Source organism: Geospiza fortis, unplaced genomic scaffold, assembly GCF_000277835.1.
Source record: "Geospiza fortis unplaced genomic scaffold, GeoFor_1.0 scaffold346, whole genome shotgun sequence".
Classification (NCBI taxonomy): domain Eukaryota; kingdom Metazoa; phylum Chordata; class Aves; order Passeriformes; family Thraupidae; genus Geospiza; species Geospiza fortis.
Genome location: NW_005054361.1, coordinates 1,656,911 through 1,671,595, shown reverse-complemented (window position 1 = coordinate 1,671,595; position 14,685 = coordinate 1,656,911). Strand labels below are relative to the sequence as shown.

General features: G+C 35.4%; 1 protein-coding gene across 1 annotated transcript in view; it reads left to right on the top strand.

The window, feature by feature from the left end:
* The window catches only part of ULK4 (unc-51 like kinase 4), a 211,935-nt gene that overhangs the window by 45,163 nt on the left and 152,087 nt on the right, over positions 1-14,685 (top strand). Inside the window, exons 22-24 of the mRNA XM_014308205.2 lie at positions 5-141; positions 6,810-6,992; positions 11,873-12,000. Of these exons, the coding sequence (XP_014163680.2) occupies positions 5-141; positions 6,810-6,992; positions 11,873-12,000 (448 nt within the window). The remainder of the gene's footprint in view (positions 1-4; positions 142-6,809; positions 6,993-11,872; positions 12,001-14,685) is intronic.

Here is a 14,685-nt window from a genome sequence, read left to right as displayed (position 1 = left end):
ACAGCAGCAAAGATAATTGAAAATGTTTGTACTACTCGTTCATGCCATGCACAAGGATTTATTACAGGAGAAATTGGACCTGTCTTGTGGTACCTTTTCACACATTCTACAGGAGATTCTTTGAAGATAACTCCTATTTCGGTAAGGAATTTCCTTTTGTGATAGAGTAATGCTTTGGTCTTTAGTCTGAGAAACCTTCTGAAATGGAACTGAAATGTATTTGAGCATGTTTGTGATAGGTTTGTGGTTTTTAAATTTCAGACTACTTTAAAATATATTTGAAAAATTTCTGAAATTGAAAAATGCATTTATTACAGTTCAGTGGTTATGAATTGTTCTTGTGATTCATCATCTTCCAGAACATGTATTTCCTTATACTGGTAATAATGAGCTATTTTTAAAAAGTTTAACCTTTCAAAGAATCTATTAAATTCTTGCAAAATTGAAATTTCACTTTTTTGATGATGTTTCAAATGAGAATAGTTTATTCTCTTTATCAAAGACTTGTTTAGAAGACTTAGTTGGATCAATCAAATTTCTTTTTATAAAATTGTTAGGGCCTAATCTTTACTCAGAATTTTTAAGGCAATATAGAATGATAACAAGACAAATAGAGTGATGACATGCAAGCAGAAGGTTTGGAACAAAAGGATTTATGGGGTAGAAAATACTTAGCAGGACTGTGAGTTTAACCCAAGAGCATGTAGCGACAGGACATGGGGGGATGGATTCAAACTAAGAGTAAATAGGTTTAGATTAGATATTGGGAAAAAATTCTTTATTGTGAGGATGGTGAGGCATTGGCACAATACCAGTGTTCCCCAGAAAACTTGTGGCTGCCCTGTTCCCTGGCAGTGTTCAGGGCCAGGTTGGATGGAGTGCTTGCTTTCCAAATGGACAATGGTAGTGTCATAGCTGCAGCAGTATACACATAGACACATCTAGCATAAAGGTAATAAAAGAGAGAAATAAAAATTTGTTTGAAGTGTGGCTGAAGAGGTAAGTGATATAATAAATTTATAATTTAAAAAATATATCTATTTATTGATTTTTTTTTTATCTTAGTGTATATTTGTGGCAGAGTCTTACTTGCAATATAAGCTGCTCAAATATTGGGAAAATGTCTTGGCGTTTTAGAACAGGAAACCTATTTAGTAAAATAAAAGTCTTTGCTCTGTAGCATCTGAAATTCTTGGCAAAAACAGTCTTAGAACTTCCATAGGTACAGAATAGTTTGTCCCTAAATATGTAAAGTATATGTGTGAGTCTGGCTATTAGGCTGCTTTTTTAGAAAGGGTCTTTTTGAAACTTCATCAATTTGATCTGTGAGTTTTATGCTTAGGTCACAACTGCATATATGGAAAAAGACTGGAGATAAGAGTTATGACTTCCTTCACTTACTGAGTTTTTAAAGTTGCTTGCTCAATCCTCTCTCCTATCACTACTTTTGCTATAAGGGTTGTTTTGTATCATGTACTTTCTATTCTTGCAAATCATTAGGCTGGGCAGCTGTTAATTGTTTGCTACTAGGTCATAGTATTTTATTATTTTAATCTCTTTCAACTTCTGCTGAAAATTCCCTCTTCTGTCTCTGCTATCTGCTTGGAGAACTTTGCTTTATCATTTTCCATTCCCTTGATTCCTACAGCGGACTCCCAGGGCCTGCTGCATTTGTAGGGGCCAGTTGGCCAGTTATGCCTGCCTTGGGTACCACAGCAAATAGCCTATTCTGGAGAAACTGTCTGTGTCAATTGCATTCAGACACTGAGCTAAAAGAGATCACAGGAGGAACTATCAGTGGGCTTTTCTTTTTCCTTTCCCCTCCTGAAAACTAATTTTTTTCTTGGACAATACAGTGTGCTTGAGGTGGGCAGAGTATTTTCCCTGCTCAGTAATATGCAGAAGTTATATATCTGATTGTCAAGAATAAACTTGTCAATAGTGGAGATTCACTACGACTTTCTGTAGCTGTCATCAATACCATATGGTTTGCTCACCTTGCCCTTGGATGAGTATCAAGACACTATGAGAGGAGTGGGTTGTTGTTGTTTGTCCCTTTGTATCCTTTGCTTCTTTTGAGAACCCAGGTCACTGGATCCTCCTAGGTTCAGGTGAACCATTAAGAAGCCTTTTCTTTCTCATAGTGTTTATGCTATGGGTATCTAGCCTCTCTTAAGCACTACTGATGAGAAGAAAATTTTCATGCTGGAAAAACTGGAAGGTTGCAAAAAATGTGTAAAAGGAAGTTAAAACCTGAAAACCTTGTTGTAGCCTAGTTTGCTCCCTTTTTTTTCCCCTTTTTTTTATTTTTGTGTCCATTGATAGCTACCACTATGTACTGGTCCAGTGAGGCTTTGTTAATTGCTCGGTTCAGTTGGACAGTGCTGACATTTGTGTGATCTCTTCCAAGTGAGTAGACTGAAAGTATCACAGATTGTGAGTTTCTCAGTTCCTTCCCCTCTTGTTCCTGTAGGTGTGCTACAGCAGCCTGATCTTTATGGGCTTCTTGTTCAGCTAGGCCTGTTAAGTGCAGTGAGTTTTACTGCAATATTTATACTCCAAAGTTGAATCATCTGGCAGTCATGGATTGACACTAGGACTTGGAATGACATTGGTTTTGCTAAGCTCTTACTTCCTAATTCTTTTTCTTGTGTTTAAAATCTTTGTATTATAAAACTTAATAGACTTCCGAAGCTACTCTAGAAGCTTTCTTATAGATGACATCTGTCAGGATGAAGCAGTGTGTTTTGGGAGGTCATGATAGCTGCAATTATCAGAATTTCCTAGAGAAACTCACCTGATTTGTGGGACATCCTTTCAATGGTAATTGACAATCTAAGTAAGAAAGATGTTTTTATCATTCTGTTACCTTTTCTTTCTCAAAGTTGCTTAGCAATGTGTGCTTGGGTGTTGATGCCAGCATTTTAAAAAGACAACCAAGTTGAATGCACACACTGAGATCTGCTAAGGTAAAAATTTCTTCAACATTTTGTGCATATCTGTGGTATAAATGTACATATGGACAATAGAAACAAAACCATAACTGTTCCCAACTAATGTTTGTTTCTTGTGAAGGCAATAGGCTTACTGGAGTTCATACTTTTCCCTTGTGTACTTACTGAAGTTTCAGTCATGCTGGAGGTAGGGCTTGTTCCAAATTCACATATTGGAGAGCTTTGAATGAAAGCAGCTGTGAGAAGAGTTGCAAGAGTAAGACACGTTTACTGTTTTATATCCTTGGTGAAACTGCTTTCTTCTAGTTTTTCTGGTCTTCATGTAAATTATTGCTATCCATGTAGCTGTATCCATCTCCTTTTTTCTGCCAGATAATTTTACACAAGTGTTCTTGGGTCTGAATGGGCTCCTGGATTTTCCCCTCCACAGTTTTGGGGATTGTTTCTTTTATCAGAAGACTGAAGTTTAATACTTTTATATGAAGTGAATTGAACAAGGAAGCTTCTAAAGTAGGATGTACTAAGGTGATACTTCAATCTTTTTGCTCCTTTGTAGTGAAACTAAATGTAAGAAGTAGATAAACTTATTACTCAACGCCTGATATAATTCATGATTATGTATTAATGCTGCTGTGGCATTTAGATATATAATCTTAACTTCATCTGATAACAATCAATTGATATTAAAATCTAGTGCAGGAAGATATTTTCCCAGCTAAAGTTTATGGAGATTTTAGTGGTATGTTAATTTAAAAAATGAAATACTAATGTATTCTCCAGTTGTAGTGTACTGTATAATTTCTACATCCATTAAATTGTTGCTACAGATATGTAGGCATTTTTATCCTGCATGGTCATCATGTCAATTTTATTATGCAGTCATTCCTGCCTTATTTGAATGTATCCTGAAGAATTTATTCTTAACTGACATCTATATTAGAATGTAAAAATACATTTCTGTTAAGAAATACATCTGTCGTATCTTTACTTAGAGTTAGCAGTCTGTCTCGGAAGTGTATCAGCAGTAAAGGACTATGGAATTCTACTTATGATTATTTCAATCAATAATAAAAATATATCAAGAAGATTCTCTGCCTTTAGTCTCTGGAGTCAAGAAATGACACTTCACTTTGTCCTGCCTATCAGAGGTGGCAAATGGGGATTGTGTCTCTGTATTTTTTTCTCACTTTGGAGTCCAACATGCCTCAGGTAAATATCACAGATTTTGCCTGTAGGAAAGCCGTGTCTTTTTATCATTTTGCTAGACTCAGGAAAAAAAATCTGTAAGATGTCACAGCGCTATTCTGACAAGCTCAGCAGCAAGAATAATATTTCTTTCCAGTATGCTGAAAGTTTTTAATTTTTTAAAAAATAACTTAAAATTTTATTTCTAGGAGATAATTTTTTCTGCTGGAAGAGAAGTAACAAAACGTAAGCCACTTAAATGGAAACTAATTTGGGAAAGCTCACACAGTCTTTTTTTAGGGATTTGGTTCCTTTGTTATTTTCTTAAGTAATTGGTATTGAATAGTTTCTTTCAGAGACTTGTGTATTGCAGATACTTTAGTGCTTTCATTCTCAAATTTGAGAGTCATGGAAGATATCCTGAAAGGGTGAATGTTACCCAGTCACATGTAGCCTGTAAGACTAGAAGGGTATGGCAGAGATGATCATAGAACCCTGGAGTATCTCAAGTTGGAAGTGACCAATAAGAATCATGAGGCAAAGGTTGGAGCTGCTGAGAGAAGAGGTGCTGGTTAAGGCTCCAGCAGAGAGCAGGGGTGGAGAAACCAGTTCCAGGAGAAGTTCTGCTGAAGCCTTACTCTCACTAAGAACATTTCATGTTCCAAGACGGCTCTCTGGAGATGATGGTGTGAACTCTATTCTTACATCTATCATTATCTGCTTCCAGTTCCTGCTCCACCACCTTTTGACCTATCTCCATCTGTTTTCTCCCAATATTGGATCTACTGAAGTGATTTAGAGTGCTTTGTACTCTATCCCACATTTAAACTCTGTCTTCTGCTTTTCTGCTGTAGTGTTATGTTCATTCATACGGCGGAGCATTCTGTGATGTACAAACTAATGGCAATTTAAGGCTTCTCCTCTTGGCTATTGGTGGGCTGGAGCTTTTCTGCTACCTCCAAAACTGCAGTATTATACTAGAAGACAGCCTGTGATGTCTTTCCTACAAAGTTTGCCTGGAAGTAATGTGATGGCGGCCCTTGTTTGGCAAGGTGTGTAGCAGAGATCTAAGGCAGTGGAAAATCTGCAAACACCATCTGCATGCGAGTCTGCACACCAAGTTAGCTCCATGTTGCTTTGGCACAGCCTGTCGCTAGGTCCCAGCAGTTCATTGGTAGTACAACCCTCAAGGATGTTTTTAGTGAATACACAAACCTTCTGCCCACTCATTTTGAAAACTCTGAGTAGAGGTGAAGAGCTGGATTGTATCCTGGGGGAAATCGAGCATGCTCTACTAAGGAACTGAGATTGAGTGTCTGTGTTTAAAAAGAGAGTAAAAAAATAATAAAAGAAGAAAACTAAAAGGCTGCAATCGATGTGGTTCCTGGATCAGAAAGGACGAGGAAGAACAGGAGCAGAGTAGATGAACAGCATCAATAAAATGTCTGTCACGTTCATGATTTACTGCCTTTTATGCCTTTTTTCTTCCTTTTCCTTCTTTTTTAGTTGGTTTTGAGTAGTGTTTCTAAGGGCACTGGTGAACTGGATGGTTTCTGGTGTTCTTAGATGGAAAGCTTTTCTCTGGTGGTAGTATTCTGTGTAATTGACTATAGTTTCTCTTAAATGAGACCTTACTATTGAGTGCACACCAAGTAAACAGCAATTTCTAAATATAGCTGGTCTGAAGAAAACAAAGAAATCATAAATATTACTTACATTTCACAAAAGGGAGTCACCTTCAAAGTTTTTCCTGAAAAACAATTCAGATTTTCATGTGAATCCAATATTTGACATCAGCTCTTCTTCTCTGCTAACAGTATATTCAGGCCAAAGGAAAAGGAATTTTTAAAGAGTCTTATTTTCTTTATCTGGAGAGAGCAAATGCAGTTATAGTATCTTGAAGGTTGCGTTTTTACAGGTATCAAAAGGAGATTGATTTGGAGATGAGGCCACCCTGAAGATTGTTTGGTAATGTTTGCTAGGAAATAGCTAAGTTAGTAGACACTGAAGAGGTTTGTGCTCACTTTACTAAAGCATGGTCAGTATCTACATTTTCTATTAAAATTATTTTAATCACTGATACTTGAAAATCAACCATTTGGAGAATAGTTTGCAAGTTTATTATACTAATACTGTTTCCTAATAAGTACCTAGATCTGAAGTAGTATCTAGAGCTAAGGATAGACTTTAGACACTGTAATACTACAGACCTCATTATTGTCCATGAGCAGGGAGAGAGAAGATGCCAACCTTTATGGGTACCCATAAATCCTGTGGTGTATGCTATGTCTGTATTTTCTCTCCCTGTTCTCCTTTCTAGTACAGTGTTGTCTGATGCTGTTTATATTCCGTGCTTGATAAAAGACTCAAGCATGGGCTGTGATGCTCCATTATTATTGTTCTCTAGAGGAAAAGAGTAATGTGACTTTTTGATGTGGATGTTGGTGTATGAAATATTTGAATTTCAGCTGCACAGAGTGTATAGCAATGTATTTAGAAGAATTCCAGGTCTCTAAAAATAAGTGGTCTTTTCCACTAATATTTGTCATAAAAATTAATCTGTATGCATTCCTTTTATTCCTAAACTATTGAAAAACTCACCACGTGCTTTCATTTTCCAGTATTTTTCTTGAGATAATAGTCTCATTAATTTTTTTTTCACTTTTGTAGGCTTTGTGCAGAATTACTCGTTCCTCACCGAACGCTTTCCAGAGTGTCATTGAAAAAGTGGGATTAACAGCTGTACTAAATTCCTTGGCAAATGGAATGTGCAAAATTCAGCAGTACATGCTCACTATGTTTTCAGCAATGTTGTCCTGTGGAATTCATCTACAGAGACTAATTCAAGAAAAGGTTTGAGTTCAGATTAATATTTCACTGGCTTAGGATTTAATGAAAGAAAAAGTTAAAATTGATACTGTGAGTTGTTTTGGGTTTTCAAAATACGTCTCAGTGACATTTGCATATCTGAATAGCAGGAAATGAGGAATGTGTTTCTTTTATATTTCTATTTGCTTAAAATCTAAATTATAAGGTGTATAGTTTCTCTTTCTCTCATGGATCTTTGAGAAATGGTACTAATGGGTGTATAAATTGTTCCTGCAGCTAGGATTCAATCAATCCAGAATACCCTAGCCTGACCATAACTGATAATAGGCCCTAAGGAAAATCAGTAACAAATCAGTAATGACAGCTATTTGACATAGCTCTCTTAGACATTTAAAATAGAAAATAAGGTGTCCTGATTAAATCTGAAACTGTACTTTATACTCTCCTTAAAGGACCTTAAGTCAATTTGTAAGTGAAATATCTTGCGGGAATTAGCATTTTAATACCTTAGTTTTTTCTTTTTAGTGTCACTAAATAAAACAACTGGTTTTGGTTTGTGTGTAATATAATTTTTGGTAGAAGTGGTTAAAGTTTTCTATTTTGATCCTCAAATTATTTTGTATTTAGAGAAAAAAATCTTTCTTTTTTGGCAGTGTATCTGCATAGTTCATAAATGAAAGTAATAATCTCCCTCTGTTTGGAAAGGATAAAAACCACAAAGAAAGAAGGAGTTATAGTTCTTGTTTTCCTCAGATACTCTGTTGTAATGTATGTTGTAATCTGACAATCATCTTGACTATAATAATCTGTTGGACATTAGTTGAGAGAGTTTTATTTCCCTATGTATTATTTTAACAATTATATTTAAATTAAAACATTATCCCACCCACATGGCCTGAAATCACTCATTCTCTTCTTAAAATTAATTTCTGTACCATGTCAGAATCGCCAGTGTGTTTTTGTGAGTGCATGTCAGCTGGCCTTAAACTTTCCAGATCCCACAACAACAGCACTAACGGGCGGCAAATTGTCCTGTAATGCTGCACTAACAGCGCACATTACTGTGAGTTGATGATATATCAGAGGAGCATGGTCAAAAATCATTCACTTGAACATTCAGCAAAAGAATCCAATGTGCAGCTAGCCTATGGCTACAGCATGATGTTTTCTGTGAAAAATTTCTTGTTTGTATAGGACTTATATTGCTAAAAGAACTCCCATACTGATAATGAGTTTCTTATGGACAGAATGGCTAGAATTCCCTTTCTGATACTGTAGTTCTAATGAGCAGGACTGTAGAACTGATACTGCGCTTCTTATTAGAATTCTAATCAAATTTTACAGATTAGAAAATTTAAATACAGACAAATGTAGACATCTTTTGATAGCATATATCAAACTAATGATAGGAGTGGGAATAGTGCCCAAAGCTGTAAGTAAAAAACAGTCTACTGTAAAAACTAATAAAGTACATCTGGTTCTACTGCATGTGCTCACATTTGGTAACTGTACCCGCATTACAGCTCAGAAAAACTTAAATCTCATAGAATGGGTTTTGTTTTTTTTTAATTGAGATTAGCTCATTTGGTTAGAGCCTGGTGGTAATAACATCCAGGTTGTTGGCTCAATCCCTGTGTGAGCCATTCACGCAGGAGCCATTCACTTGATGATCGCTTCCAACTCAGAATGTTCTGTGATCTCGAAATTAGATTGTAGGATTTTGGAAGCTGAAACTAAATTCCTATTTTTCTTGAATAGAAACTAAAAATACATACATGCTCCTGTATTGAACTGCCAGGTGCTATCACATCACATGGAAAGATATTATTTTAGCTCTGAAAATCAAATTTAATAGTCCATGCACTTTTCAATATTTCATGCTCATGATTCACAAATCCACCTTAATGAGAGAAGGGAAGAGTGAGTAGTGTTGGCCTACAGATTATTTTGCGTTCTGTAAAATTCTTGTGTAGCTCAACTTAAGAGGCAGAAGGACCTCAGTGTGACACAGAAGGTAGTGATGAAAAAGCGACTCTCTGTTTAATATAGGTGCAAGCAACATATTAAAAGATACTTAAAGATATAAATTCGAGATGGAGATAATTTAGCTTTGTGTATGTTATCTGGAAACAGCCTTAGTTTGTAAGGATTAGGACTGCCCTTGGTTTCTTTAGTCTTCAAGAACAGTAGTAAAGACCAGGTACAAAACAAAATCCCGAATTGCAGTTCTGTGATCATCTACACTAATACAAAACTTTAGAGAACTACAGTAGCCAGAAGGGACTGGGTTTTTTCCCTCTCTGATACAGAGACTTTCCATTTTACTTTCCTGTTTTGGAAACAAAATAGTTGAAATTATGTTTTTAAAATAAAGCATGGAAAAAGAACTCAAAATCAAGAATGTTGAATGCATTATAGCAGTAGATTCAAAAAAACCCGGTGCTAATTACTTTCATCTGGCTGTCAAGAATCACCTTTGGATTACTGAAAATCAGTCACAGATTTTTGAATGCAATCAGGTTCTTCCAAAGGTCAGATAATGTAGTAGGGTGTTTTTTATTTGGTTTCTTTCTTCCTCAACTAGTCATAAGTAAAATTATTCAAATACTTACAGCAATATATTGTCACAACTGCATTGTAAATACATTATAAGCATTGTCCTCATATTTCAGTAACTGTTTTCAATTCTTCGTCTTTTATCTGAATGTGTACAAGTAACTACCACTGTAGAGGACAGTTTTGCCCATATCAGTATGAATAAATAAAAATATAAAAATATCTTTAGCAAAATCTTTGTAACTCTAAACTTATAATATGGAGATATTTGCAAAGCATAGAAGGGAAATTTGAAAATACATAACGATGTAACAAGTGTTTGCTATTGTAATTCCTGTTCTTGTATAGTGAGATAGTGGTCTAACTGTTTTCCTCTTGTGTAGGCAATTCAAAAACATAATTGCTTTTGTTTTAAACTTGCTTTGCAGTATTACTCAGTGTATCCGATATAAAGTCATAATCTTGCTGCAGCGTGTTCACTTGAAATGAAGAGAGTGTCCTATCCTGCTGAGTCTCCATGGATACATCAAACATTTGCAGGGGAGGGAGGAACTATAGAACAGAGAATTGATAAATAATGTATTTGGCAGTATTTGAGTGATTTTTGGCTTTTCTGATGCACCAAGTCCTGCAGGTCAGCAAAGATGTGCTTGAGATTTTCTTTGGATAAAATTTTGCTGTTTTGCAGTCCTCAAACCAGCCAGAAAAGCAAATTCCAACAGGTCACATTTATTTCTTAAACCAGATTATTAGAACGTTCCCATATCAATCTGATGTAACTATTTTTAATTGTCTTAACCCATGTTAACCCCCACATGTAGCATTGAGACATTCTTGGTTTCCAAAGTATGAGGACTAAAAATAGATGTGCTTTGGCTTGTAGTTGCATGTGTCTTTGTCATGGTGTCCTTGTGCATGGTCTATCAAGTCTATGTTAGCACAGTCAGTGTTGCATTATATTAACTCTTTGTCTATGTCTGAGGTTTTATGGGGTTTCTGAACATAAAATCTTTGTTGTTGTTGTTTGTTGCTTTGGTTTTTTAACTAAAAATAAAGCCTTGAAAAACCAAACCACAATTAAAATTCAACTTTGCATTTATTAGATTGTAATTTAAGAACTTGACTGCTGCAAGTTCATACTGGAGGTGCTACAAGTCAGGCTCTGTGAGCTGCTGAAGTGTTTAAAGCAGTGACTTTTTAAATCCTAAGACTGAGAAATTCTTCTATTTATGAAATAAATTAATGAAGTATGGCAGGACAGTTCTAGAATAATTAATAGCAATTTGTTTTTCTGGGATTTCTGTAGTTCCTGAATGATGACTGCTTTTGAAGACAGGGTTAAAATGGTGTCAGAATAAAATCTAATGGTTTCTTGGCCAACTCTTTTACTCCTGCTCTTTCTCCATTCTCGGTAAAGATGTATAGTTAATTGTTGCAAAGGATGTCTCTAAGAAATTACAGTCAGGGTTGATTTGCAGTTATTCAGTCAGCAAATGATGAATTTGAACATTAATATATATGCTAAATGGGGATCACAGAGTGGGATTTTTAACTTAGTACATAACATGCATACATTACTCATCTATCCTATAGTATTATTCCCTTGAGAATCCAGCTCTGCTCTTTGAAGGCAGGGTCTATTGATGAGGCCATTTGTGCTCAGTCTACTTTTTGCACAGAGCCAGTTGACAGAGTTTGTAAATTCTGATTCACTTTTTAGTTCTGATTTCATTTATCCTTCTTCTTTCTTTTCAAGTCCTAATTTTATTTCTTCCTTGAAAAGATGTTGTTCACTTTCTGAACTCAAAATATGACTAGATTAGATAAGAACAATCAGAGAAGGTGGAAACAATTTTACCATCTATTTGAAGCATCTGGTGAATAATTGGTATCTGATGTAGATAAGATTTTATTCAACTATTGTGTAGTTTTTAATATCCCTGCATATAAGGGAATTAATAGCTAAAAATTTAATCATATTTGTGCTTAAATACGTATGCATTCTGAAAATAGTTCAGCTTTGTTTTAAAATAAATCTATTAAAATATCCTATGTTTATGCTTATGGTAAGCCCTTTAAAAATATAAATTTTATCATCTTTTGTAATTGATTTCATACTATTTTGGATGTAGTACATTAAATAGCGTTTCCTTTTTACTCTGCCACTTCTGGAGATGTTCAAAGCAGCTTTACACTGGGCCAGTCAGTCTTGGACAGAATTTATTTGTTAGTGTTCTATGGATTTTTTTTTTCCTATGAGTGACATGAAAATGAGCAAGCTTTAAGTGTATACAGTCTTACAATACAGTGCAAGTAACCTTCATGTCTTTGTGTTTATTTCCACCAAGGATTTTGTGACTACAATTACTCGTCTACTTGAAAGTCCTTCAACTTTTATTCGAGCAAAAGCCTTTCTGGTCCTGCTACAAGTTTTAATTAATAACAGGGAGATGTTGCTCCTCAGTTGTCAAACAAGGTAAGGTGATAATGGAAGATAATCAAAGATACAGTCTTTAAAGTTGTACCTGAAATACTTGAAAATGTGTGGTATTTTTGAGCCAGTGTTTTAGAAGTTAATTGTTTTGTGTGTAATAGTAATCCTTTTATTCATGAGAATATTTTGTCTGGGATCAACAGGTGACAATTATTCACAAGGGGAAACCACTGTCTTGCAAGGAGAATGTCTTTTAAAGTAACTAGTGGTCCCAGTGAGCACTTGCATTTTTGGGTAGGGCAAAAGATATACTGCAACAGTGAGTTGTTGGTATGGTGGGAAAGCAAAATAAAAGGTTCTGTTATGTACCTTCCTCATCTTGGGGTTTGGTATAGTCCATAGTCTCTTCCAGATAGTCACTTTCAAGGTAAAATAATATTTTTTAGCTATATGTGTTGCGGGAGTGATTTACATAATGACCAATAAATTCCTGTGACTTTTACATGAAGTATTTAATTCTTCTATGTTTTAGAACACTTTGCAGTAAATTACTGAATCACTAGGGAACTGTTACTTGAAATTTTTTGTATTCTGTTGGGGCAGAAGCATTCCTGTATCAAAGAGGAGCAAATTAGAGTGTGTTAGAATATGAATTGTCACCATGTTTCGAGGTGATCAGAGAAGTAAGATTAAAGAAATTTTAGTTGGGATTTATATCTTCTACTGTTCTGTAAGTAGAAGAGTAAAATGAAGTGTAAACATAGTTTTTACAATATTGAAATAGAGCAGGTTTGGAACTGAAAGTAAAAAAAGGATGAGACTTGTGGGTAGCTGTAAATCTAACTATATCTATAGCAAATAAAACATTATATCTTATATTCATATTTGAGAAGAATTAGGATATATACATTAGGGTTAAAGGAAGGGGCAGATGAATTATACCATGAAGCCACTGTGAGAGAACACCTTGTGGGGTGATAGCATTATATATAAATTCCTCCACTTGCAAAGCTGTAGGTATTCCAATATTTGTAGAATAACAGAGAATAAGTAATGAATCCAAGAGGCTTTTTACACTTCCAGAAATGTTCTATCAGAGTATGTGCTCTGGTTAGTGAAAAACGCCTCTAACGATTTGTAAGTGACTTTTTGAATGGCTACATTTTTAGTAACTCCTGCTATTCATGTGCCTGATACCACATAGGACTCTCCTGTGTGTTTGGAGAAAGGTCTGACAGAAATCCTGCACAGTTACTGTTTGTTTATATAAATACCTAAGATATTATGTGAAGGAGAATAATAATAATTTTATCTACAATTTTCTTGATTTATAATGCTTTCCAACCAGCTGTCTTTTTGAAGAGAATGTGCAGTGAATTTGAAATATGATTTTGTAATTTGACTTTTGGCTTTATCCTGCTGTTTTATTGTCATGCTCCAGACAGGGCTGATTAGAGACCAATACATAATATAATACACTAGGTGAAACAATAGGCAAGCCTTATAGCAGCTTTATTGAGCTGATAAACGTTTTTTATTCATTTGCTGAGTTTTCTTTATAATTATTCTTTAGTGAACAGCATATCTCTTATCAGAATAGATCATCTAAAACCTTTCTCTTACATCCAGAAGGTAAGATAGCTACAGAGAGGAGAAATAACCCATTAAATCTGGAGACAGTTGCATTCATAATATTGCTATATAACTCTGGAATAATCTTAAACACAGCAGAGATACTGGATACTTATTGACTTATAGTGTGGAATTTAGTTAGATGTCTTCAGTTGTCTGACAGAAAAGTTTCTTCAAAATTAAGACTCAAAAATTCTAAATTGCTAGCACAGGAAGCAGAAATCAGTTGGATAACTACTGAAAATATTTGATATACTTAAATTCTCCTTCTGGAGGTGTTTGATTTGAGACATATAAAGAGCCTGTAGTAAAATGTACATAATTCCTGCTTAATGGTTTGTCTTCAGCAGCTGCAGCTAAAGCCTGTAATAGGATTTATATTGCTTTAGATGATAAAATCTGTTTATGATAATGATAATCAATATAAGGCAATTTTTCAGTGTGCATCACTTAAAGGATGATGCAGATGATAAAACAATAACAACTGTTTCATGGCGACACTGTACTGAAAAATGCTTTAGTTTACTTTGGTAATTATGCTGGTTTTGGCTGGATTAGAGTTAATTTGCTTTGTGGCAGCTACTATGAGGCTGTTTGTGCTGAAAACAGCCCCCTGGGCCTCATGAGCATGGGGGCTGCCTCAGGGCCAGCATCCCAAAGGCCTTGCTCTGGAGAGCAGTTCTTCCTTTATTTGGCAGCAAAGCTGGGGCAGGGTCTGGAGTGCAAGTCTTATGAGGAGGAGCTGAGAGAACTGAGGCTGTTTAGCCTGGAGGAAAGGAGGCTTGGCAGTGACCTTATCACTCTTTGTAACCACCTGAAAGGAGGCTGTAGCAAGGCAGGGGTTGGTCTTTTTTTTCCTAAATAATGAGTGATAGGACAAGAGGAAATGGTCTTAAGTTGTGACATTGGAGATTTAGATTTTATATCAGGAAAATTTTTTTCACTGATAACTCAGACAATTCCACTGGTAATCTTTGTGATATATGTCCTTGGAAGTGGTTTTGGAGGTGAAAAAACTGTGGCATGTGAGAAAAAGAACAGTTTAATCTGTTTTCATTAATCTCATTGGGAGGAAAGGGCATGGGATAGGGAAAG